The sequence below is a fragment of the Peromyscus leucopus genome, chromosome 11 (genome assembly GCF_004664715.2).
Source record: "Peromyscus leucopus breed LL Stock chromosome 11, UCI_PerLeu_2.1, whole genome shotgun sequence".
NCBI classification, from domain to species: Eukaryota; Metazoa; Chordata; class Mammalia; order Rodentia; family Cricetidae; genus Peromyscus; species Peromyscus leucopus.
The window spans coordinates 22,330,058-22,355,460 of NC_051072.1; the positions used below are offsets into that span (position 1 = coordinate 22,330,058).

General features: G+C 42.3%; 1 protein-coding gene across 1 annotated transcript; it reads left to right on the plus strand.

The window, feature by feature from the left end:
- Positions 1 to 1,832: 1,832 nt before the first annotated feature.
- Dnajc21 (DnaJ heat shock protein family (Hsp40) member C21) lies at positions 1,833 to 24,125 on the plus strand. The gene is made up of 12 exons (XM_028895064.1): positions 1,833 to 2,134; positions 8,297 to 8,390; positions 10,052 to 10,175; positions 10,414 to 10,536; positions 11,021 to 11,325; positions 12,746 to 12,897; positions 15,548 to 15,635; positions 18,523 to 18,681; positions 19,086 to 19,128; positions 20,818 to 20,990; positions 23,063 to 23,138; positions 23,641 to 24,125. The coding sequence occupies exons 1-12, from the start codon at positions 2,038 to 2,040 to the stop codon at positions 23,806 to 23,808; spliced, it is 1,602 nt and encodes a 533-aa protein (XP_028750897.1). The 5' UTR covers positions 1,833 to 2,037; the 3' UTR covers positions 23,809 to 24,125.
- The last annotated feature ends 1,278 nt before the right edge of the window (positions 24,126 to 25,403 follow it).

A 25,403-nucleotide genomic window follows, 5' to 3' on the forward strand; every position in this document is an offset into this window, starting at 1 on the left:
TCTATCCTTTGACTGTTGTTGCTGAGATAAACATCCTGACCAAAAGCAGCTTGGGGAGGAAGCAATTTATCTTAACTTCGAGGTTCATCACAGGAACATTAGGGCAGGGACTGGGGCCTGAATCTGGAGGCAGGAACTGAAGCAGAGACTCAGTAGGAACACAAGATGACTGGCTTGCTCAGCTCTTTTGCTTTTAACCTACCACCTGCCTAGAGATGGCACTGCCCCTACAGACATGTCCACAGGCCAATGTGAAAGAAGTACTCCCCCAATTGTTCCCTCCTCCCAAGAAACTAGTTTGTCAAGTAGACAAAATCAACACAACGTTACTTAAGACCTGAGTGTAAGGGGCTGGAGAGATGGTTCAGGGTTAAGAGCACTGGTTGTGTTTTCAGACCTGGGTTCGGTTGAGAGGTGTTTTTAATTGTGCCACTTTTCTTGAAATAGTTTTAAGACTATTTGAAGTCAATTGAGTGATGTGATTCAGGTTAGAGGTTCGTTCACCTGAAGTACTTGTCTGTGGCCAGGTTCTCATGGCCATAGCTGGTAAAATACAGGACACAAAGGAGAATTGGTTGGTTTGGCACTTAAGTATAGCCTTGAATGAAAATGAGACTAGGGTGTTGACATCTCAGGGAGAGTTCATTAGAACTCCCTTCCTTCCTTCCTTCCTCCCTTCCTTTTTCTCTGTCTCTCTTTCTCTTGGCCTTGTTTTAGCAAGGCTGCATGTTGTTTAAAATAAAGCATTTCACGACACTGATTTCCATGACTCATTCGTAGGAAGAGTACTTGCTGTCAATGTGGACATTTTCTGTTTAATATATATGTAAATGAACTAGTCTGGTGGTAGAGGCCAATAAGCCCAGCATTTGGGAGGCAGAGGCAGGATCCTAAATTTAACTCTATGTAAACCAAGCTGGCCTTGAACTCACTAAATACTCTAAACTGCCATCTGCCTCTTGGGTGGATGTTGAGATTAAAGGTGTGTTCTTAATACCCAGCCCTCACCTTAAAGTACGTGGATACTGCCAGGCGGTGGTGGGACACTCCTTTAATCCTAGCACTCGAGAGGCAGAGGCAGGCAGATCTCTATGAGTTCAAGGACAGTCTGATCTACAGCGCGAATTCCAGGACAGCCAAGGCTACACAGAGAAACCCTGTCTCGAAAAAAAAAGGCAAGCCGGGCGGTGGTAGCGCACGCCTTTAATCCTAGCACTCGGGGAGGCAGAGCCAGGCGGATCTCTGTGAGTTCGAGGCCAGCCTGGGCTACAGAGTGAGTTCCAGGAAAGGCGCAAAGCTACACAGAGAAACCCTGTCTGGACAAACCAAAAGGGGAAAAAAAAAATCAAAACAAAATACTTGCCTCTTAAATTGTTTCAAAAACTGATTTAAGCAATCCTCTTATTTACTGTCCTTTATCATGCATATTGGTCAAGATGCATCAAAAGAGAGCCTAGTAAGTGGAAGCTGAGATACTAAACACACTCGTGTTTCGACCAAGAACTTCGGGCTGAAACTCGGCACCGGACTACTTGAAGCCGGAGTTGCCTCCTCTGTGAAGTTTCCTCAGCTGAGGAATAATCTCACTCCCCATGCCAAGCCTCCCCGGGGCCCCTCCACTCAGGCAGGCCAGTAGGTGCCACCCAAACAGCCCACTGTGCTCACAATGCCTCTCGTCGTGGCTCCCCCCGCCCACCTTCACCCCCTCCCCGGGCCAGCCGGAGGCTCCGCCTCCGCGGCGCGCGGCGGGCCCGGAACCCAGCCCAGCCCCCGCCCATGCGGAGCCGCCGGCGCCGCCCCCTCCGCGCGCCCGCGTGCCGCAGCCCGCGACGTCCGCCGCCGCGCGTCTCCGCCGCCCCGCGCCGCTGCCGCCGCCGCCGCCGGGCTCGCTGGCTGGCCGGCTGCTGGCGCCGGGCTCCCGCCGGAGGAGAGGACAACCAGCGCCGCCCCCGCCGCTTCGGCCCGGGCCCGGGCGTCGGCTCCGTCCCGGCCCGGCCCCGGCTCGGGTCCCGTGCCCGGCCCGCGTCCAGCCCCGCCATGAAGTGTCACTACGAGGCGCTGGGGGTGCGGCGCGACGCCAGCGAGGAGGAGCTCAAGAAGGCCTATCGGAAGCTGGCCCTCAGGTGGCACCCGGGTAGGTGACCGACCGGCGGCGGGGCGGGGAAGCCGGGCGGGCCCCTCCTCACCCTCCCCGCGCCCGCGAGACCCCGGCCGGGCCTGGCGGGCCGCACGCGGTGCGGACGGCGCGGTCCTGCCCACCCCGCGGAGGAGAAGCGGCTCCAGCGGCGGGCATGCCGCCCCGTGCACGCCGCTCGCTCGCCCGTCCGCCCGGCCGGCGGGTCGAGCCTCCGCCCACGGCTGGGGAATGGCTTCTTTTAAAAACAGGCCTGCTCGCGCCCGCCGTCAGACTTTCCCGGCTCCCGCAGCCCCGGCCCTGCACTGGACACGAGTTTCCACGGCGACTTCTAGTTGGGTGGACTGCCCGGCGAACTCCCTGAGGTTACTTAGGAGTTTGCTTCCCCGGGATGGTTTTTTGTTGTTGTTGCTGTGAAATGGGTTTAGGGTGACTTTTACGGAGTCCGATCTGTCTTCCAGACGACGGAACTTAGTAGTCGGGTCCCGTCTTCTTGAGAGTCCCAAGAGGCGCTCCGCCTCGCCTAGTTTGGTACTGGGAGTTAAAGCCAGCGCCGCGCACCTGCTGGCAAGCGCTCCGCCAGCCAAAAACCGCAGCCTGTGTTTTTAAGAAATCATTTTGGGATGGGGTCTCATTCAAAGGCAAGCCAGCCTTTGAATTTGTGATTCTCCTGCCTCCCCTTCATGAGTACTTAGGATTACTGTCCTGTGCCACCAGCTGTGGCTGGTTTCCCTATTTATTTTTGTTTTGTTTTAATAGTTTCACTTTAGCTTCAAGGTGTTCATCCTAGAGACTACATAAGGTGGTTATGCACACATAGGTGACCACTAGGTACTAGTAAATAAGCCTTACTTTGAGTAGTAAGTAGTATACACTTCCTTTTTTTTTTTTTTGGTTTTTTTTTTTTTTTTTTTTTTTTTTGGTTTTTCGAGACAGGGTTTCTCTGTGTAGCTTTGCGCCTTTCCTGGAACTCACTTGGTAGCCCAGGCTGGCCTCGAACTCACAGAGATCCGCCTGGCTCTGCCTCCCGAGTGCTAGGATTAAAGGCGTGCGCCACCACCGCCCGGCTTTACACTTCCTTTAAACAAGCTTAAAATAGAAAAAAGTATACCATATAATATAAACATACGTTTAAACTTAGTTTTTCTCATACATGTCCGGAAAATGCAAGGCACTTGCACAGGTGTATAATATGTAGATTTTTGAAATGCTAAAACAGGGGCCTCAGAGTCTTGTTAGGAAAACATGCCTTACACACATGAAAACTAACTGCTAGTGTGTGAATGGAAGAAAAAAAAGGAAAGGAAATGACTGCGCCTAGGTATGGTGGAGAAGAAAGTTTGTTACAGATAAAAGGGAGAACATAGTCAGGGCACACATCTGTGAACATGACCCTGAGCCATGCGGGGAGAGGGGGAGAGGAAGAGAGGTGCAGCAGCCAGAAGGCCAAAGGTACAAAAAAGGGCAGGTAACGAAAATGTCTGGATTTTATAGGGAAGGGCAGCCCAGCCTCTGAACTGGAGAGTTCAGGGTAGAGGGTGGGGTATGCAAGCCATATCCTGTAACAGGTAGGGCCTGAGGGATGCTGGGAGAATCTGGAGGCTAGGTCTGAGCCGATAATGTTAAATAGGCACCTCAGCTGTTTGCCCAGGGTTTGAAACTTGAGCAAAAGGGTATAATTGCTATTTGGGTTGAGCAACTAGTAAGCACCCAAGTAATGGGAACGGGGTTACCATTGTGTGCTGAGAGGTGCTGAGGCGGCTTCTTGACGTAGAGAGGACCTTGGACGAGGTACTGTTTCAGGAAGACTACTGCTTACAGGAAGGCTACAGAATGGTTTGGGAGAAGAGTGAAGGAAAGACTGGAGGCCCAGAGTGGGAAGTCTATAGTAGATGGAAGAAGAAACATAGGTATTGGTGTGATGACAGTAAATGAGACCATATGTGTATGTGCACACATACACATACCCATTGAAAGGACAGAAGTTTTAGATTGCAGCAAGTCAAAAGAAAGAACCAAAGTAAATAAACTCCAAGTGTACAGGTGGTGGAAAAGCATTTTCATAGAGTAAGGGCTAATTATCATTAGAAGCTGAGTTAGAAATTAGAAAGAAATTGGGAGTTCCTTGACTTTCAGAATGGGAAAGGGCAGGACAGAGAATTCTAAAGGCAAGTGCATATGTAATTTTGAAGATAAGATAGTTAATAAAACATTCTTGGAGCATAGACTGAAATCAAATTGTAGATATTGGGCCTTGGATATCAGGCTAAGCACTATTATTATTAATTATCTTGCTAGTATATAGAGTCCTTGCTGGTTTTATTATAATGTCTAGGAAGGCACCATGAAGGCAATTGAGGACTGAAGAGGCCTGGAAACAATGGACAGGGATGGGCCCTTGGGGCCAAGGGGAGGAGAAAGGTCCTGGTGGAGAGATGATAGAGAGGAAAATTAATGGTGCGTTGGACAGTTGGAGGAGGGAAGGAAGAAGTGGGGAGAAGTAATACTGATTGGCTTGGAACTGACTGCAGTCTCTTCTGAATATCATGATTCATAGCATCCTAAATACCTTTGGATTGGAAATATTTGTATAGTTCTACTTCCTCAGGAGACACATGATTCATTCAGTATGCTTGCTTTCTGGGGCCACTTAGTCTTTAGTCAATAAATGTTTGATTTCGTTGTGTGTGCAAGGCACTGTGCTAGATATTTGGGGAGCTAAGCCTCGATTTAGAGAAGCGGCCTTCTAAAATTCATCCCATGACTATTCTCTGAGTTCTTTGCCAGGTGAACAAGGCAGGAGAGGTCCGTGCCCTGGTTGAACATAATGTTCTGTGGAGACCCAGGAGAGAAAACCAGGCAGGTTGAGTCCTAGGAGGGAAGGGCTGTGTGAGGGCACATTCAAGTGTTGAGTCCATGTGCTCACCTGGGCTAGCTTTGTGTGTGTGTATATGTGTGTGTGTGTGTGTGTGTGTGTGTGTGTGTGTGTGTGTGAGAAAAAAAAAAAAAAAAAAAGAGATATATAAAATAAAGTTTGGCTTTGAAGCAGTAACATCTAGGTGGAGACCATAGAGTGGCAGTGTGCCTATTGGAGGGAGGAGGAGGCAGCAGAAGAGAGAGGCTAGCAGAACCGGCTGAGTGGGGCAGGCAGGGAGGATTATTCACTGGAGGGTAGGAGTTTAGCCTAAGCTTTGGTAAACCACAGAAGAACTGGAAACAGCAGGGTGATAAATGCCAGTTTTTCTCTCTGGTTGTAATGGAACGGTGTGCTTCAGGGAGGGAGGGCAGCCTGGAGATGAGGGCAGGAGTACCTAGGTGGACTCCCAGAGCTGGATGCCAGCGTTTCAGTGGTTGAGAGGAGTGGTTAGAAGAGAACACAGGGGGATGCGGAGGGGTTGGTGGTAGAGATTGTTAGTTAAAAAGTGTAAATCTTGAAGGACTGGTGAGTAAAGGACAGTCACCAGGCAGGCACAGGGCTGCATCACCATGGGGGTGCCATGGGAAAGCATGGTAAGAGGAGTGGAGCCCTGCAGAGAAGTGATGCTTTCTCAGAGCAAGGTGTTGCAAGGGGCAGTCCAGCAACATCTTCCAGAGGGCACTGTAAGAAGGTTTAGGAGGTAACAGAAAACTACACAGAATAGTGCAGCCATGGATGCCTCAGGTGACTGCAATACCTCTGTCAAAAACGTAGACTCTTATTGCTTGTTTTGTTAGAGTCCTGCTGTTAACCTCAGTTCAACACAGTCATCTTATGTAAAATGAAAGCCATGTGACAGATAGAAAACATTTAAGGAAAGTTCTGCCTGGCAGTGGTGGTGCACACCTTTAATCCCATCACTCAGGAGGCAGAGGCAGGTGGATCTGTGAGTTCGAGGCCAGCCTGGTCTACAGAGTGAGTTTCAGGGCAGCCAGGACAACACAGAAACCCTGTCTCAAAAATACAAAAAACAAAACAAAACAACAACAAAACCCCTTTAGCTTTTTGCAAATTTCTTTGGGGAGGGAAAGAATGGGAAGAAGTTGAAGAAGGTGCAGTAGTACTGATAAAAAAGAACATATATGCACACACCCGTGGCTAGCACTGTTTTTGTTTATGTAAGAAGAATCAGTTGCCATCTTTTTAAACTTTTAGGTTGTTTAATTTGAGCTGTACTATTATGTCTTGACTATTGCTGTGATAAGATGCTATGACCAAGGCAACCTAACAGAAGAGTTTCTTTTGGGTGTATGGTTTCAGAAGGTTGGTCCATGACAGCGGAGCAGAGGTAGCAAGTGGCTGGAGCAGCAGCTGAGAGCTTACATTTTGATCTCCAAATAGGAGGCAGGAAGAAGTAACTCAAAATGGTGCTAGTTGTTTGAAACCTCAAAGCTTGCCCCAAGTAACACATCTTCTTCAACAAGGCCACGTCTCCTAATCCTTTCCAAACAGTTACACCAAGTATTTAAACTTATGAGCCCATGGGGGAACCTTTTCAGTCAAAACACATGATTGGTAATGCTGCCTGTCTTCAAATGGGTGCACTCTGAAAGGATTAGTATTATGTTGTGTTACTTTTCATGGAAAGTGAGGCTTATAGAAGTAGAAATTATTTTTAGCTAATATAAGACTAATTTTAGTTCCATAGGATGGAAGAGGCATAGCAAACTGCTATGCTTGGAAAATATCAATGCTAGATATGTGGTAGAAAGCCATTCATAGGACTTGGGATCAGATGATGACACATAAGAGGAGACAAGAAGCCCTCATGAGTCACTTAGACAAACAGTAAGGCTGCATGGCTATTTGGAGGGAACATATTCTGTCCTATCTTCTAAACTCTTAGAAGACAGGTGTTGAGCAGTAGCTTAAAGAACTTGGTGTGTTTCATGTTAGATTCAAATGTTTAATTTCTGAATGTAGTATTCACTCATGACAGCACACAATTACCAAGGCCTTAGAGTTTTAAACAACAAAAACAATGTGCAACAATTCATTATGTAGACTCCAAACGTTCTGAAGCATTAGAATGTGGGCATGACTTGGCTTACAGCTTCTATTAAGGCTGTCCCACCACTGTTGAGAGGACCTGTTTCCAGACTCATGGACATGGTTATTGGCAGGTCTCTGTTTCTTCCTGCCCTCTGTTCTTGACCTTGAACTTCTCTATAAACTGTCTGAGTTCCTCACACTGTGACATGAGTATTCCAGGAGAGGGCAAGAGCCCAGAATGGGAGCTGCCATCCAGTACAGTTTCATACCATACCATGGCTTCCCTCTGAGCCTGCCATGGGTCAGAACAGTACTGCTGATGAGGAGAAGGGGCCTGTACAAGGGTGAAGTCAGAGACCACTGCTGGCTGCCACTTGTAGGCAAAGATGTTTTTTGAGTTTTGTAGTTAAGGAGGCATGACTAAGAAGAGAATAGTTAGCATGTGCCTCTGTGTGTGTATATGTGTGAAAAGGTACACATGCGGAGGTCATAGGACAACTGGTAGTAGTGGATTCTTTCCTACCATGTAGATTTCAGTGATTGAATGCAGGCCGTCTGGCTTGATCAAGGGCAGCCTCTTTATCTGTTGTGCCATGTTGCTAGCCCCTGTTGAATACAAATATTCATTCTCTCTCCTCTCCTCTCCTCTCCTCTCCTCTCCTCTCCTCTCCTCTCCTCCCTCTCTCCTCTCCTCTCCTCTCTCCTCTCTCTCCCTCTCTCCCTCTCCCCTCTCCCCTTCTCCCCTCTCCCTCTCTCCCTCTCTCCCTCTCTCCTTCTCTGTCACCTGTATCCTTGACTGGCCTGGCACTAGCTATGTACACTTAGCTGGCCTTGAATTCTGAGATCCAACTGCATGTGCTGCCCAAGTGCTGGGATGAAAGACGTGTACCACCATGCCCAGCCTATTTAAAAGAAAAGAACACACACACACATACATACAAAGGTTCATACATACCTGTGTACATGTGGGTACATGGCATACACATGAGTATGCCATGGAGGGTACATGGAGATCATGTGTAGGCCAGAGAATGGACAACTTGCAAGAATGCAGCCTCTCTCTCTGCTGTATTGGTTTCAGAAGTGAATCAGGTCTTTGGGGTCGGGAACAAGCATCTTTCCCCATTGAGCCATTTTGATGACCCATGCATATATTTTTTCCATGACTAAATTTCTGTGACTTATTTTAACAGATAAAAATCTGGATAATGCCGCAGAGGCAGCCGAGCAGTTTAAATTAATTCAAGCTGCATACGATGTGTTGAGTGACCCTCAGGAAAGAGCATGGTGAGTGTTGTGTTGTCAATCTCCTTCTCCTTCATTTGTTAGCAGGAATTGTCAATATGGGCTTGTTGGTTTCTTAACAGTTTAATGCACTGGGTGGTTTGGGAGTGTTGTAAGCACCTGCCACTTCTTGGTTACATAAAGTGCAGTCTGTGGGTAGGAAGGAACTTTAGAGAGGATTATTCCAAGTGTCTGCTGTTATCCATGATGAAGCAAGTTTGGTGGTTTCATAGCTTTAACTCGGATACCACGAATGGTTTCTTATTGAGAGGGGGTCCTTTAGTATATGACAGATAGCTGTATTGTTGCACAAGAGGGAAGCTTTGACTTTAGCAGCAATTTTTCATTTAATATAAAAATTATAACACATTTCTATAGAGTACCAAAATAAATTTTATTCTACAAATATAATAAATACTTTCAACAAAGATGAGCTTATAATATAGTTTCATTTCGTAACAAGAACTTATATGTTTGAAGTTCTGAGTTTTTAGCTCAGCTCTTTGCTGCAAATGGTTAGGTTTTGAACTCAGACATAATAGTGAAAAATCCTGCTGTTGAGAAAGTGGTGCTGTGAAAGGCATCTGTTTTAAACATTGTATAACACACTAGCTCTCAAAAGAGAAAGGACAGGAAGGAAATTCTTTTAAACCACATAGACCATCTTCAACTTTCCTCTGAGCAGGGATTTTGGAGCTTTTTCCTAAAGCCAGATGTCTGCACATGCCTGTAGTCCCCTCCTGTCCTCAAGAGTCACCTTCGCTGTATAGGGAGAGCCTGCCTCCAAAACCAAAACAAAAGAATTAGTGTTCCTTTTAGAGTGTTGGTTTTCCTCCCTAGCTTCCTGTCATTTAGTTCCTGTCTAAATTGTAGATTGTCTTCTTGTTCCAAGACTCCCTTAAAGTGCCTGCCTGGTGATGCTCCTGTCACCTGGTAATGCTCCTGCCCCCTGGAGCTTGTTCCATTTCATGGCAAGGAACCTGGCCTTAGCAGTAGAAAGGACCTGGCTTTCAATTCTGCTCTTGCTGCTTACAGACTTATGAACAATAATATAATAATTACAGATAATGAACAACCAGTATTTAATATTACTGAGCATCAAATTTCCTGCTGTGTTAAGCAAGGATGATAATAGTAATAAATACTATTACAGATTTCTTATGAAGAGTAATTGGGGTGTGTGTGTGTGTGTGTGTGTGTGTGTGTGTGTGTGTGTGTGTGTGTGTATGTGTGTGTGTATCTTAGATGAAGTTTATATAAACATAAATACATTTTTCAGGTAAATGTTGGTAAATTCCCAGATCATAAATGTAAACTTAGTGTATGAACCAGATTATGTTCCATAGTGTCCCATTTAGTAGTTGTCTTTCATTTCCTGTGGATTTCACTACCTGCTGAGAGACAGTCTAGAATTCCCAGTTGATGGAGACTAGGACTGTACACAGTATTAGAAGTTGTGAACATGGTTTTAATCTTCAGTTCCTGAAAGTCTCCCAAGTCTCTTAGTTTCCAGAGTTCCTTTAAATTGTGTGGTTATGGATTGCATGTGTTGAAACATATATATTTGGCTGATTCAGAAAAAGAGTCCTTGTGAATTTTTATGTAATTGTATTTAAAATAAGTCCTTTTTGTCCAGCTCTTTTCATTTTTTTAAATTCTTTTAGGTATGATAATCATAGGGAGGCCTTACTTAAAGGAGGGCTTGATGGAGAATACCAAGATGACAGTTTGGATTTGCTTCATTATTTCACTGTTACCTGTTACTCTGGTTATGGAGACGATGAAAAGGTACGATGGGGAACTTATGATTTCTCATCAAGTGGTTAACTAAAACTCGGATGCAAAGAGATATCTTAAAATTATAGTAGAAAATGAAGTGCACGTCTGTTCATGTTCAAGCTGTGAGCACGTGTGAATGCAGGGCACTTGAGGTGGTGACGCTGGGACTTGTACTTCGTCAGCTCTAAATCGAGTCCCATGTTTTCTGTGCTTAGACTGTTTCTGGCTTTGCTTTATTTTGTTGTAGGGTTTCTATGCAGTATATCGTGATGTCTTTGAGCTGATAGCAAAAGAAGAACTTGAATGTATGTCAGAGGGAGATGTTGAGGATTTTCCAAACTTCGGTGACTCCCAGAGTGACTATGACACGGTAAAAGAAAAATTAGGTTGCATTTGACAGTTAGCTTCCCTCACTGGGTTTTCTAGTTTCAAAAGAAATCCCTTTTTGTCCCTAACCTGGCCTTCTCCCTCACTTCTCCCGCCGGCCGGGGCTTGCAGCTGTCTCACAGTGCCCACTCTGGACCTGTTTTCTCTGTGGCCAGTGAGACTGTTTTCTTTCTTCTCTAAACTGCCGTGGAGAATGTCTTATCCTGGAAAGTCTGTTAAGAGAACTGTCTTCTCCAGCAGTTACTAATGTTAATGTGTGAGGGTCTGGAGTTGTGGTTTAGTGGTAGAACATTCATCGTGCATGCACCAAGGCCTTGGCTGCAGTCCCCAGCACTGCAAAAGTTAGCACTCAGCAAGTCATCTTAGATACAGGAAAAGAAAGGGAGAAGATGTTTTGAATCCTTAACATCCACTGCCTTCTCAAAGAAATTTAAATTCACGTAATTCTATGCATTTTCTGTCACTAGGTGGTACACCCTTTCTACGCTTACTGGCAGAGTTTCTGCACACAAAAGAATTTTGCTTGGAAGGAAGAATATGATACTCGGCAAGCCTCAAACCGCTGGGAAAAACGGGCCATGGAAAAAGAAAACAAAAAAATTCGAGACAAAGCAAGGAAAGAGAAAAATGAACTGGTGCGCCAGCTCGTAGCCTTCATTCGGAAACGAGATAAGAGAGTGCAGGCCCATCGGAAGCTTGTGGAGGAGCAGAATGCCGAGAAGGCGAGGAAGGCAGAAGAGATGCGGAGGCAGCAGAAGCTGAAGCAAGCCAAGTATGCAGTGCGGGACTAGATCCTTTCTGGTGATGTGGGATCGGGGCTGTCCGTAAGGTAGTCAGCATGGTAGAGCAGGTCGGAAGGGAGCCAGCATGATGCTTCCAGGTTAAGTTTAATCATCCTCACGCCTGCAGCTTATAACACAGTTTTCCTTCTTTTTAAATCAAAATTCTGGCACTGGGTAATGTTTCTTTACTTCCTATGTAAACACTTCTGGGATTGGTTACATATTTTCCTTCAGAGGCCCTTTATACTTGAGATCTTTGATTCTACTAAAGTTTGTGAATAACTAATGCTAATTGAATCCGTATTCTGTATAAGGGTCTGTTTCAAATGCTTTTCTGCTTTCTCTAATTCTTGTGAGGAAATGAGGCGTGTAGCTGGTAAGTCACAGCTGGGAATGGGGCTCAAGAACTCTAATCCAGAGCCCTGCTCTTTAAAAAAACAAAAACTGTTTTTTGACTTCTAAAAATTAATTTTGAGCCGAGTGGTGGCGCACACTTTTAATCCCAGGGAGGCAGAGGCAGGTGGATCTCAAAGCCAGCATGGTCTACAAAGCAAGTCCAGGAAAACCAGGGCTATTACACAGAGAAACCCTGTCTTAGAAAACCAAAAAAAAAAAAAAAAACAGGAAAGAAAAGAAAAAAATAATTTTGTATGTGTGGGATGGGGCACTCAGTGGAGCGGGCAACTTGCCTGGGCCAGTTCTTCCCTTGTGTTATGCGGACTCCAGATCCCCAGGCTTAGGGGGACTTTGTCCTGCTGCTGAGCCATCTTCCAATGCAGAGCCTGCTGTCAGCTGCCATGCAGGGCTGCCTCTTGGTCTGTTGTCATTCCACTTGATTGCAATATTTTGTTGTTGAGTTCTTGTAAAAATTTTGTACCTAGAGTATTTAGGGCTTTTGGTTTTTGGTTGCTTTTTGTTTGTTTTGATTTTTTTTTTTTTTTTTTTTTTTTTTTTTTTTTTTTTTTTTTTTTTTTTTTTTTGAGGCAGGGTTTCTCTGTGTAGCCCTGTCTGTCCTGGAACTCATGCTGCAGACCAAGCTGGCCTCAAGTTCAAAGATCCGCCTGCCTCTGCCTCCTGAGGGCAAGTGCTGGGATTAAAGGCGTGTGCCACTGCCGCCCAGCATTTTTTTTTAAACATAGATTATTCATTTACTAAAATTCTACCCAAACCCACACATTATCTTGTACTTTTTTGACACAACACTTGCCCTGAAGCCTTTGCTGAGCTGCTGGGGTTTGTATTTCAAGCCCTACTTCTTAGAGCAGGTAGAACCAGCCAGGTGCTGGTGGCTGTGCCCCTGATCTGGCTGCGCATGCGTGGGAGGTTTGCGCGCAGTGGCACTGTGGGGGAGTTTTAGAGCCCTGCAGAGCTGTGCTTTCCAGTGGAAATGAGGCTGTGCTATGTGTCTAGACTGGCAGAGCAGTACAGAGAGCAGAGCTGGATGACTGTGGCCAATTTGGAAAAGGAGCTCCAGGAGATGGAAGCGAGGTACGAAAAGGAGTTTGGAGATGGATCGGATGAAAATGAAGTGGAAGAACAGGAGCCCAAAGATGGATTGGATGGTAATTTTTCTTGCTCTATGAAGTAGTTTTGGAAAGTAAATGTTAAGTTGTGTGTACTTAGATGCCTCCAGTGGCCCAGGTGTCAGACACCAGGGAATGGAAGAACAGGTGGAAACCCGGTTAGCACCTGACTTCTGCTTCATTGGTTCAGTGCCTCAGTTTCAATTTCTTTGTCATCTATAAGGAACTAGAAATTGGAGGTTTCTTTGTGGCAATTAAAAAACATTTGTTGGCCTGGAGAGATGGTTCAACATTTAAGAGCACTTACTGCTCTTCAGATGTCCCAGGTTCAGTTCCCAGCACTCACATGGCAGCTAACAACTGTCTGTAACTCCAAGATCTGACACCCTCACAAAGACATACATGCAGACAAAACACCAATGCACAGAAAATGAAAAGAAATTATTAAAAAAAGAAGAACATTTTGTTAAGCAGTATGTGAGTTGTTTTTTGTTTGTTTTTTTGAGACAGGGTTTCCTTTTGTAGACCTGATATCTTGGAACTAGGTCGGTAGACCCTCTGGCCTCAAACTCAGGGATCTACCTGTTTCTGCCTTTGGAGTGCTAGGATTAAAGACATGCATCACCATGCCCAGCAAGTTTTAATATCTCTCTTAGGACAGATTCCTTATGCAGGAATCTCTTTGCTATGCGTCTTATTCCTCCCACTTATGACTTATGGAAGATACTTTTTGAAGTACTAGAATATTTCTTTTGTCTGCTTATATTATTAGGCAGACAAGTATATATTTTAAAAGGCAAGGTTTAGCCATTTTGGGGACTACCTGTAATCCTGATTTCCTCATTCCCAGCTCTTCCATCTATGAAGCTGATCTGAATATAGTTTCCTAATTTTACTTATTTATAAACTGTAGATTTTCAGGCAAGCAACTCAGATGATAAAATAACAATCTTTTTTTTTCAAAGTGATTAAGATATGAATGGTTTATTAATGAGTCAAGTTTGTATGTACTTTGAAAAATACAGAGCATTCTATAAATGTGAAATGATCTAATTGTATTACTATTATAAAGTCCTTTTACATATAAGACCTTGCTTGGTCTTCAGAAAATACTCCTTCAATGGAGGTTGTGCTAATAGAATTATCTTCATTTAACTGGTTAAAAAAGTAGGAGTCTGCAGTTGTGGCATATGCCTGAGAACATATGAGCACTTAAAAATCCAGATGTTTTTGCTTTAAAGCCATAATTTTAGCTAACTGTTTGTTGGATTAAGGATGATTACATGCATGGGAAATGTTGGAAGTACATATGCAATTAAAAACATTGCATTACATATAGTGGCCCTACCTTATTCTGCATTTTACTTTTGCCCTTTGAGTGACTTTCAGTCAACTGTGGTCTGAAATGGTAAATGGAATAATTCAGGAATATCTCCTCTACATTTTAAATTGTGCCTTGGTCTGTGGGTGATGAAATCTTGCACTGTCCCAATCTCTCTGTGCAGAGTATCTATATAGTATATACCTTCCTAATTACTGAGTACCTCTTAATCACTTACTAGCCAAATAGATAGCAGATTAGTTGTGAAGGTTTCATAGTACTTGTGGTCAAATAACCTTAATGTAATGATGACCCCAAAACATGAAACTATGGAGCTGACATGGAATATGCCAAAGAGAAGCCATTGAGTGCTTTCTTTAAATAGGAGATGAAAGCTCTGGAGGTAAAAAGAAAGGGGAAAGATCATATGCTGTCGTTGCCATGGGGTCCAGGAAACTGAAGGAAAGCCATGCCTGTTTTGCTGTCAGGCTTGAAACTATAGAGCTGTAGCTTTATATGTGTTTTATAAGTATGGAGTTAAAATGGAAGGGCATTAATTTATCTGGTTCTGTACTGTCCAAGGTTTCAGGCATCCTCAGTTAGGGATCTGCTGAAGTTAGCATTGACCATTGGATGTATGATGTGTTTTGACTATTAATTGATTTCAGTCAGAATGTCTTTCAGAATCATAGTACTATCTGCAAAAAACCACAATGTGGACTATGAGACACTTAGGGATCCTTATTGATATAAAAACAAATCCCAAATAGCAGTCATTTTATTTATTTCTTTAAAAGTAGATAATAAATATGTAGAGAATTTCATTTAAAGTTTTAGTCATTTAGGTCTTATATACTGTTTTGATAGGAGTCATTTTGTTGTAATAAGCCTCAGATTATGAAAAAGGTCTGTATGAACAGTGCTAAACTTTACATGTAATAAGCTGTTTATGACTTCATTGGTAATGAGAGAGTTCTATAAACTAAGCTTAAGCATGTTAGCTCACAGTTTGAAAGTATGTTTGTAGCAAATCTTTCTGAAGAAGATGAAAAGAGCCTCATGGGAAAGGCATTACAGTGTTACTTCATGTTTTTGCCATGACTCACGGTTAGGGCTTTAAGGATTTTCCGAGTCTTCTGAACAAATTCAAGAAAAGAACCTAAAGGATGAGGTGGTTAATTTGAATTCTTCCTTTAATCAACACAGCAATGCTCGAAAGGGAAAACTCAAATCCCAGCAGCATTTTCTTGTAAAGAAATACCAATTTTTATGTCTAAGTTGTGTGGATCTTGAGTCCTTCACTAAGGATGCATACTTTGTTAACTTTTTAGGTTCTTATCATTCTTATCATAGTCTGTTATTCCACAGGTAAAGACAGCGATGAGGCTGAGGAGCCCGAGCTTTATGATGACCTTTACTGCCCAGCTTGTGACAAATCCTTCAAGACAGAAAAGGCGTAAGTGTCCATCTTTGAACTGGCCTTTTGTTTTGAGGCACGGTATAACACTCAGTAAGTGCTCGGGGAATATGGTTGGCGCATTTTGGTCAGCAGTATCTCATCCTCTGGGGTTCTTGTTTGGTACAATAAGAAGAGGCATGTGTGCAGTTAAGCCTGCTGTACCCATTAACATAGCCAGTATTCCTGTGTGCTATTTCCAGAAAGTCAGCTATGACGAATCATGGTTGGCACAGGTGAGGAAATGAGACAAATCTAGTCGTCTCTGCACTGGTGTGCGACTTCCTCCCACAGTCACACACCCGGCAGCTCGTTGCTGTGAGCCTCGGCAGTTTAGAGTTGTCCTGCGAAGAGTCTGTTTGCTGAGGTGGAAGTGCTTCATCGTGTGGAGACATTGTAGAGGGAGGAAGAGCATGGGAGACGACCGAGGACTGAATTAGCAGGGGATGAAGCAGAGCACGTGTATCCAGAAGAGAGTGGGGTCTGGGCCTCATAGAGAGGCACGAGATAACCCTTGGGAGGGTGCCCAGGAGTCAGAGAAGCAGCAGAGATAGAAACAAGACAAAAAGCTACGGTCAGAGAGATATAAAATTTTATTTTGGAGATATACCTAAGGAAAAGTTACAGGAGTAGTATATGGTACCCTCCTTAGCTCATTGCTTACACACTGTTCATTTGCATGTACGTAGCCATGTAAACATGCACAAGCATATACATAGCTTTTTTTCCTGAATAATTTGAAAATTACGTATATAATGCTTCTTTGCATCTAAATATCTCTATATACAATTCTTCAATAACAAGATAGTTTGAAACGATTTCCTAAATTGTTCTAGTATAATAAAAATTCTGGGAGTCAGAAATTGAGATAAAGACCTGATCAATCCAGGGACCAGCTGAGAGTCAATTGGCCCTCTTCATGTTTCTCCTGATCCACCAGCAGATCCCCCCACCTCCAATCCCTTTTCTCTTGTTCTGTCCCTCTCTAGCAGACCTCCTCAGTCCAGTAACTCTGTGGCTGATCCAGGTCAGCCAACTGCTGATTCAAGATGGCTTTATTGGCACAGTGGAATGGCCATGTGACAATTCTCCCACAACATATGTTGTCACTTTAAGAGATTATAACATTGATATGGTACTCTTACCTAATTTATTGTTCATACTGTAGTTTTGTCAATGCATTCTTTATTTGTATATTTCCACACTTGAGTACAGAATCCATTCTGGGACCTTATGATGAGTTTGTATATTTAGCCTTTTTAAATCTGGACAGTATAGTAGTCCTTTAAACAACTTTTTAAAAAGTGTATCTCTTTCTGGGTTTGTCCCTTTATTTATGATTTAAGGTCAGGTGTGCATCCATATACCGGCTACTGCATAGCTGTGTTGTGTTTTCTGTGGGTCCCATGTCTTCTTAGTGATGCTGAGCATCAATCACTCAACCTAAGTATTACTCAATTTTTGTGCTATAGTGTTCGAATTTCTTTTGCAGTGAATTTTCCTCGAAAGCATTAAACATTTATTTAATGATCATTCTATAAAATCTTAAATGTTCCATAGTCCTGAAATTTTTGAGTGTACACATACCTCATGTTGGAAAACTCAGAACCTGACCCACTGTGAGAATTAGTCAACGTACAGTGTGTTTAAAATATTGCATAAAGTCACCTTCTGAGGCATATGTGAAACACGAATGCATTTTGTGCTGAGGATTGGATACCAGCTCCAAAATACCTTATTGCATTTGAACAATTAGTCCAAAATTTGACATCTAAGCCACTGTGGTAGCAGGCATTTTGGAAAAGGGAAACACAGCTGTATCAGTCTTTATATTGGAGGCTGAGTGATGCTTTTCTGCTCCTCTTGCATTTACCAGTCAGTTCTGGGCCTCTCTGGTAAGCAGTACCCTTCTCTTTCCCCGTTTATTTCTCTGTTGTAGAATTTTATATATACGGTTTTGGTTTGGTTTGGTTTGGTTTGGTTTCGAGACAAGGTTTCTCAGTATAACAGCCCTGGTTGTCCTGGACTAGCTCTGTAGCCCAGGCTGGTCTCAAACTCAAAGAGATCCACCTGCCTCTGCCTCCCGAGTGCTGGGATTAAAGGTGTGTGCCACCATACCTGGTAACGTGGTTACCATTTTGAGTATTTATTTTCTAACTCAGGAGACCTTGATTTCTCCAGGGGATTTTGGTCTAAGGAGAATTTTAGTGGGAAGGAACAGTAGCAACTAAAACAAGGAGTCAAAAAAACTAAACAGAACCTGAACTAGTGACACAGTTTGCTGTTTTGGGTTTTATTGCTGTTTCTGTGGTACTGAAGATCAAACCCAAGGGCTCTCTGCATCTGGTCAGCCACTGTGCCATGAGCTGTATCCTGAGATTTGTTTCCATCTTGGCAGTTTATTGTTAGCCCTGGTTTGTGGATATTTGGGATACCTGCCTGAACCCACATTTAATAAGTAGTAAGAAAGAGGTGAGAATATGCTGTTGAAAAAGCAAAAGGAACTGAACTTGTTCTTCAAGGCTCCACACCACCTCTTCTCTAGACCCCATCCTCCTCCTGCAGTTAGGATGTTTCCAGAGGTTTCTAGAAGCCTGGACAATGGCCAGGGACATAACCTGGCAAAGACTTCAGTTTTGAGAATTTAAAAAAATTCAAAATAAAAAGAGGATTTGGCAAGAAAATACATGTAAGTAAAAAGGAACTAATGAGAGGAATTGGGAAGAAACAGTTGCTTCATGGTCTAGCCGGTTGGTGATTCCTGGCAATGCCCAGAGATGTCTATTACTCTCTATGCAGTCATGCAGCTGCAGGTCCAGGGGTCGCAGTCTTCCTGCAGTGTGGTTACTACACTCTTACAGCCACTCATGTCAGATTGTCCTTTCAGCATGAAGAATCATGAGAAGTCAAAGAAGCATCGAGAAATGGTCGCATTGTTAAAGCAGCAGTTGGAGGAAGAGGAAGAACATTTTTCAGGAGCTCAAATGGATGACAATTTGTTGAATGCCAATTCTGAGGAAGAAATGGAAGATTTACCAAAGCAAAAGTAATTCACAGTATTAAATTCCACTGACACTTTTGTCACATTAAAGATGGTATTAGAGTTTGTTTTCTTCCAAGGAAGTTATTACCTACTATTGTTTGTATCTCCTCCAGTTAACAGGAATGTTGGAGTGTTAAAAATGTGTGGAGACCTTATGTCTGATATTTTTATAGATTATGTAATGACTGTAGTGAAAGCATTTTCCTTCTTATGCAGTTGGTATGCTAATTACTCTGTCCAGTGTTCTCTGGACAAATAATAATGTGAGCATTTTCCTGTCATTTTAATGCTTTCTGATATTACACGTTTTTTAGTAATTCTTTACCATTCTGTTTCATTTTTTATTTTTACTTAGTAAATCGTCACAAAGTCAGATACTTTACATTTTGACTTTTATTTGCTCTTAGGCTTTCTAAAAAACAGAAGAAAAAGAAACAGAAATCAGCTCAGGTATGTTGAAAGGTTTTATTATATATCTTAACTCCTACAATAAATACATTATAAATAAAATAATACCCATTGTAGATTTGAAGTGTACTTTCTTGTTCAATATATTCTCTATTAAGAGCTTCACTATTATCTTACGTTGGTTGTAAAATTATTTTATTGTCTGTGTGTCTGTGATGTGTGTCCATGTGTATATAGGGATGTGTGTGCCTTTCCACAACACATTTAGGAGCCAGAGGCAGTTGTTAGGTATCTCCTCCTATCACTTTCTGCCTCGTTCCTTTGAGGCAGAGTCTCTCACTGAACCTGAAGCTGTGTATTTCAACTAGGTTGGAAGCCAGCGAGTCCTTGGGGTCCTCATTGCCATCTCTACAGTGCTGGGATTACAAGTGCATATGAGACAACATCCATCTTGTTCTCTGGGTGCTGGGGTGCAAACTCAGGTCCTTGTGGTGGTGCAAGATAACAATTAAAATATGGACATAGGAGAATCTGGGTTTTGGTTATTGTATATGCAAATTTAATCTATTTATCATGGAAGGTTTTAATCTTTGATTTTAAAGAATAATTTTGCTGTGTAATAGTCTCATTCAAATGAATCAAAGACCCAAATGTTAGATTGAAATGTGGACCTTTCTGAGAGAAATGAGGCAAAGATCATCTACCTGCCACTTATTTCAGTTAGTTCGGAAGGAAACCTTTGTGATGAGGGAGAGTCCACGTGGGTGTGAGTCTGCAGACTTGGTGAGTTGTCACTCAGAAGAAAGCAGAGTTGCCCTTAGTAAAGGACTGTTTACCAGAAACCTTCAGTGATGAGACTTCTTATTGCTTATTATCCTGACTGTAAAAATAATGTTTCTCATAGTAATTAAGAAATATAGAGTATAAATATCATCTTGAATTCTATATAGATTACTTACTATTGAATCAAATTGTAACTGGGCTATATATGTAATTTTTCCCCTTTCATTTTTGTTAATGTTCTTTTTTTTACATTAGTGAATGGTATCACTAGAAATTTAGATTCAATTTATTCTCATATTCACCTATTCACTTATAGTTTCTCTAATATGTATAATGAGCATCTAGCAATTTGTAAATTTTTATGATGCAGCGTTTTCTTTATCACAAGCTGGCCTTGAACTACAGTAGTCTAAACTGGCCTTAAACTCATTGTCCCTTGGCTTTGCCCTTCCAAGTGCTGGGATTATAGACAAGTCCTACTGTGTCTGGCCCCAGGGCATCTTCACTGCTTCTTTTGTATTTCTGGAGCTCTACTTCTATGAGTGTGGGGCATCATTACATTATTAGAAGTTTTGTAGACATAACACAGCCCATTTTTATATAGGGGCTCTGGAGATATTTTAGTTGGAAGAGTACTGCACAGTATGAAGACCTGGGTTTGTGTCCTCAACACCCACATTAACTTAAAAAAAAAAAAAAGACAAGCCTGGTTGTGTTTATCTGTAATCTGTACTGGGAGGGCAGAGACAAGTAGTTCCCTGGAGCTAGCTGGTAAGCCAGCCTAGGCCATCAGTGAGCATCAGGTTCAGAGAGAAACCCTGTCACAGAAAGATAGAGGGCAATAGTGGAAGACACTTGACATCTGCTTCTGGCCTCCATATGTGTAGATGCATGTGAAGCCATTACTACTAGATTGATTGGTTTAATAATGGCATATATGTTCTCTAGAATTATGATAACAATTTCAATGAAAATGGAACTGGAGAAGGAGTAAAGGTTGATTTAGAAGATACTAACTTACATGAAGACAATGCCAAAGAATTAGAAAATAGGCCCCAAGAAAATGTCTGTATCACAGAGACCACAGAAGTCTGTGAGGATCCAAAGAGTGAAGCTAAAAGGTAAGGCAAAGTTGCCTATTATTTCCTGACTCCTGAGTAATTAATGGTAAGCTCATCAAGAGTAGATTAAACAGAACCTCCTCCCTCTGCCTAAGTTACATGTAAGCTGCAAGTATGTATACACGTTCACACAGACACAAACATATATCTATTAGGTCTCACTGTGGTAACTAACATCAGTACCTCTGTAGTAATAATATTTCTGTCTTAACTATCACTATGGTAACAGTATCACTGTGGTAACAATCTCACTGTAGTACCATCAGTATCACTGTGGTAACAGTCATGCTGCTGTAGTAATAATAATTTTACTGTGGTAGCAATAGCATCACTGTGGTTCAGTTCTGGAAATCCTTACTTTGCTCTTGTCAGTCCTGTGGGAATAGGGCTACTTCTGAATCTGTTTCCCTATCCCACTTCATTAGATTGGCACTAACTAAATCATCATGCCGTGTCTAGCCTCAGGATTTCAGACCATAGCTCATCATCGTGGTGACTTCCTGCTCAAAGAAGCCCTGGTGTGCTAGAGGAAGGGTCTAGTTCCATGGGCCTATTCCATATGATCCTGTGGGCGACTCAGTGGACTTGAGGACTGGGTCAGAGGTGGAGCAATAGGCCCCTGAACTCTTCCTATGTCTACTAAGTGTTTTTACTTTCCATGTGACTTCTACATGAATATTCACTTGAGAGTGATAAAGAATTCTTGGATTTGGGCAACCATTGATTATAGTCTAGTTTTCTCATTTTACTGATATGAGAAAAGGACTCAGAGATTTCAGCTGATTTCTTTCTTAACTGCTGAAGAGTGGCAGGGCTGAGACACTTCATCACCCCACCTAACCCTCAAGCTGATTTCTCAGCAGTGGCTTTGGTTTAGCCCGTCATTGCTTCTCCTGTGGTGAGGAGTGCTTCTCTTCTGCCAGTTCCTTAGCAGTTAAGAAATCACTTGGATTCTCTGAGTTCTTGTCAACACAGGTCAAGCTGGTGCCAAACTTGGAATCCTCCTGCCTCAGCCACCCACATACCTTTTTTTTTTTTTTTTAATGAAGCACATCATGCCTGCCTGTAATCATAGCACATAAAACATGGCAGAGAGCACATTAGAACTCACAGAGGAAGGAGACTGATAGAGGAATGTTCTGGGTTCAAGCAGAGTAAGAGGAACCCGACCTGGCTAGTGTTCTGATTTTTGGTTTAAAGGGTGCTGGGAGAACACACTAGACTAGCAGAAGGACATTACTTTTTACTATTAATTTCTTTGTTAGCATATAAAATAATGGGTTTCTTTTACGATATTTTTACACTTTTTACTTTTCTTATAGTCGCCCCAGATGCTATTTTTAATAAAAGTAAATTTTTTACTATCTAATGAATTAATTTTGTGAAAATACATTATGATGTTTTTATTCTCATTTCACTGTGGAACTCTTGAAATGTTTGACACAGACTAGATCAGGTTCAGGAAATTGTTAGTTGGGCATGGTACCTAACATTAGTAATCCTAGCCTTCAGGAGCTTGTTTGTTGTTTGGTTTTTCGAGACAGGGTTTCTCTGTAGTTTGCGCCTTTCCTGGAACTTACTTTGTAGCCCAGGCTGGCCTTGAACTCACAGAGATCCACCTGGCTCTGCCTCCCGAGTGCTGGGATTAAAGGCGTGTGCCACCACCACCTGGCAGCCTTCAGGAGCTTGAAGTGGAAGGACTGCCACTAATTTGAGGCCAGCCTGGCCCACATAATGAGCTCTGGGATAGCCTCAGTATAGCACTGGTTTTTCAGGGAGTGTGACATGTTTTTCTTTTTAATAAAAAAAGTATGTGAATACTCAAGAATGTTTTAGGGGTATTCTTTAGCTTTTATTTCAAGTAAAGTTTTTAGTTTTGTGCCAAACTTTATTTTTATCTCTTAAGTTTTTTAAAATTCTTTGTTGACATGTGAAAATTAACTAAATTAGACATTAAAATGAATCAAAACCAGTTTGACTCATACATTTTATCTTTTGAGTATTTTTGGAAGTAGATGACAACTAGAAAGAATTCTTACTTTTATATTATACCAAATAATTTTCTTTTCCAGTGTTCCTAAATCCAAAGGAAAGAAAACCAAAGATGGGAAAAAGTCTGTCAAAGTACCAGCCGAACCACCAACAGTGGTAAGTCAGTCTTCACCTTTACCTCTCTGTAGTGAACCTTGTTTGTGTCTGAAAGATGTTAGTGTATATTGAATGAGTTTTTCAAGGACGAACTAGAATTTGTGTGTAATTATGTCTCTCTACATAGTTATAAGTATAATCTATATAAAATATATATGTCTTTTTACTCTAAAAAGAAGCACATTGGAAATACTAGGAACTGGCAGAGTTACTATTTCATTTTCCATGACTAAGCCAAGCCCTTGGTGCTAAGAGTTGGGCCTGTTAAGTTGTAAAGCACAGACTTGTAGTCCACAGAGTGAAAGCCATTAGGTTCTCAGGGCCTCCACAACTGATAGTGCTTGTTGGTTTGCCTTCTGAGAACATCCACCTTTGTTGGTAGCTGTCAGTTTTGTTAAACATCCTTATTTTGCATTTCTCCAATGTTTAACCTTGACATTAAAACATACAACACTTTTATCAACCTGCCACTTGCTCTGACCTGTGTTTACCTTCTTCTCAGAGTGACGTCCTCATCAGCTGTGCAACCTGTCATAGTGAGTTTCCATCCCGGAATAAACTGTTTGATCATCTAAAGGCTACGGGTCATGCAAGAGCAGCTTCAGCAGCAACATCTTTAAACAGTGTAACAAGTGGTCGAAACAAGAAAGAGAAGCGTAAAACCAGATAGGAATTCTGCCAGTTCTTTCTTTCTCTCTTCCTTTTAACTGTCTCTAGATTTTGAAACCAAAAACTGAACTGAAATAATCTAGAGTTAAAATTTCAGTGATCTGCAATTTATTGCATTGTGGAAGATTATTTTTATCTTAAAAAAGACATTTTTGTTTAATATATATATATTTTTAAACATTTCACTAGTGATTGAATTCTACTTTTGCCATCTGAATTCACTTGAATGTTTCATGACAGGTAAATATTATAAATGTGTATCTTGATTTCTCATGTGAAGAGAAATGTACAGGGAAAATTAAATTATTTTGACACATACATGTGCCCCTTCGGCTTCAGTGTTTAATTCTGAAATGTTCTTCATTTCCTTACTATTGTTTTATTTTTGTCATGCTTCCTGATTTCTCAAAAACTCAGAACTCTTTTAAAAAAAATCTCCCAGATTTTTTTTTTAACACTTGATACCATGGCTCCAGTTCTCATTATAAATTTTCTTTTAAATAATTAGTGGTGGGTCCCCCATGTTATTTTTCCCCTAGGGATAGTGACAGGATAGAGCTAACTGACACACACGGCTCGCTTAAAGAACAGTGTCTCTGATGTAGCTGTGCTGACTTAGTTTACTATACTGGTAATAATCAGTAAGGTATCTGTTGTCTTTGAATTGTGGGGCTGCAGGCTAGTTTACCTGCAGCCCCTTACACGGTGACAGCTGTGAAGTACAGTGCAACAGCAGTGTTAATGACTCTTCGTGGGCCCCACCCCCACCCGCCACCCACACACAGTTTTCAAAAGTTGGGTTTTTTTGTTCTCTTAGTCCTTTAAAAACAACAACAAAAACATGTAGGTTCTTGCTGTGTAGCTCTGATTAGTCCTGAACTCAGAATCCTACTGCGTCAGTCTTCCAAGTGCTAGAAGTTGAAGGTTATGCTACCCTGCTTAGTTAAAATATATATAGATGTGTGTGTGTGTGTGTGTGTGTGTGTGTGTGTGTCTCTTTGGAGACATGATCTCACTGTGTAACTTTGGCCCAGAACGCGCTGATACAGATGCGAGTAGCCTCTGGCTCACAGATCCATGTTCCTCGGCCTCCCACGTGCTAACATGAAGTGCCATCACATCTAGCCAAACAATTTTCTTAAGGAAATAGTTTTAGAGAGGGGTGATACTTAAAGAAACACTTACTCTGTAGCAATGGTGAATATTCAATATAGAGAATCATTAATAGCTGTGTGATCTGTGTCTAGAGAAGTACAAGGTTAGATGAAATAGGCAGTTCTTACAGTTGCTGTTGAGAGGAACTTTAAGCTCATTAGCTTGAAATGTGTGCTTTCTAGTCTATGGAAGTATTTCTGTTTTATCCTTGAGTTCGCAAATGAGTGTCACTTCTTCGTTCATAGGTAAGGTTTAAAATACCTAGAGGCCTTAGGGTTGGGGATTTAGCTCAGTGGTGACCCTGGCTTCGGTCCTCAGCTCTAAAAAAGAAAAAAAGACGGAAACAAAACAAAACAAAACAAAACAAAACAAAACAAAAAACCCTAGAGTCCTCAATGACAAGCACTTTTCTAATAGCATTTTAGAGGAAAATGCATCGGT

Coding starts and splice junctions, on each gene's coding strand:
- Dnajc21 (XM_028895064.1), top strand. CDS start 2,038: ATGAAGTGTCACTACGAGGCGCTGGGGGTGCGGCGCGACGCCAGCGAG. Junction 10,176..10,413: donor GTTATGGAGACGATGAAAAG/GTACGATGGGGA, acceptor ATTTTGTTGTAG/GGTTTCTATGCAGTATATCG. Junction 23,139..23,640: donor CAGCCGAACCACCAACAGTG/GTAAGTCAGTCT, acceptor CCTTCTTCTCAG/AGTGACGTCCTCATCAGCTG.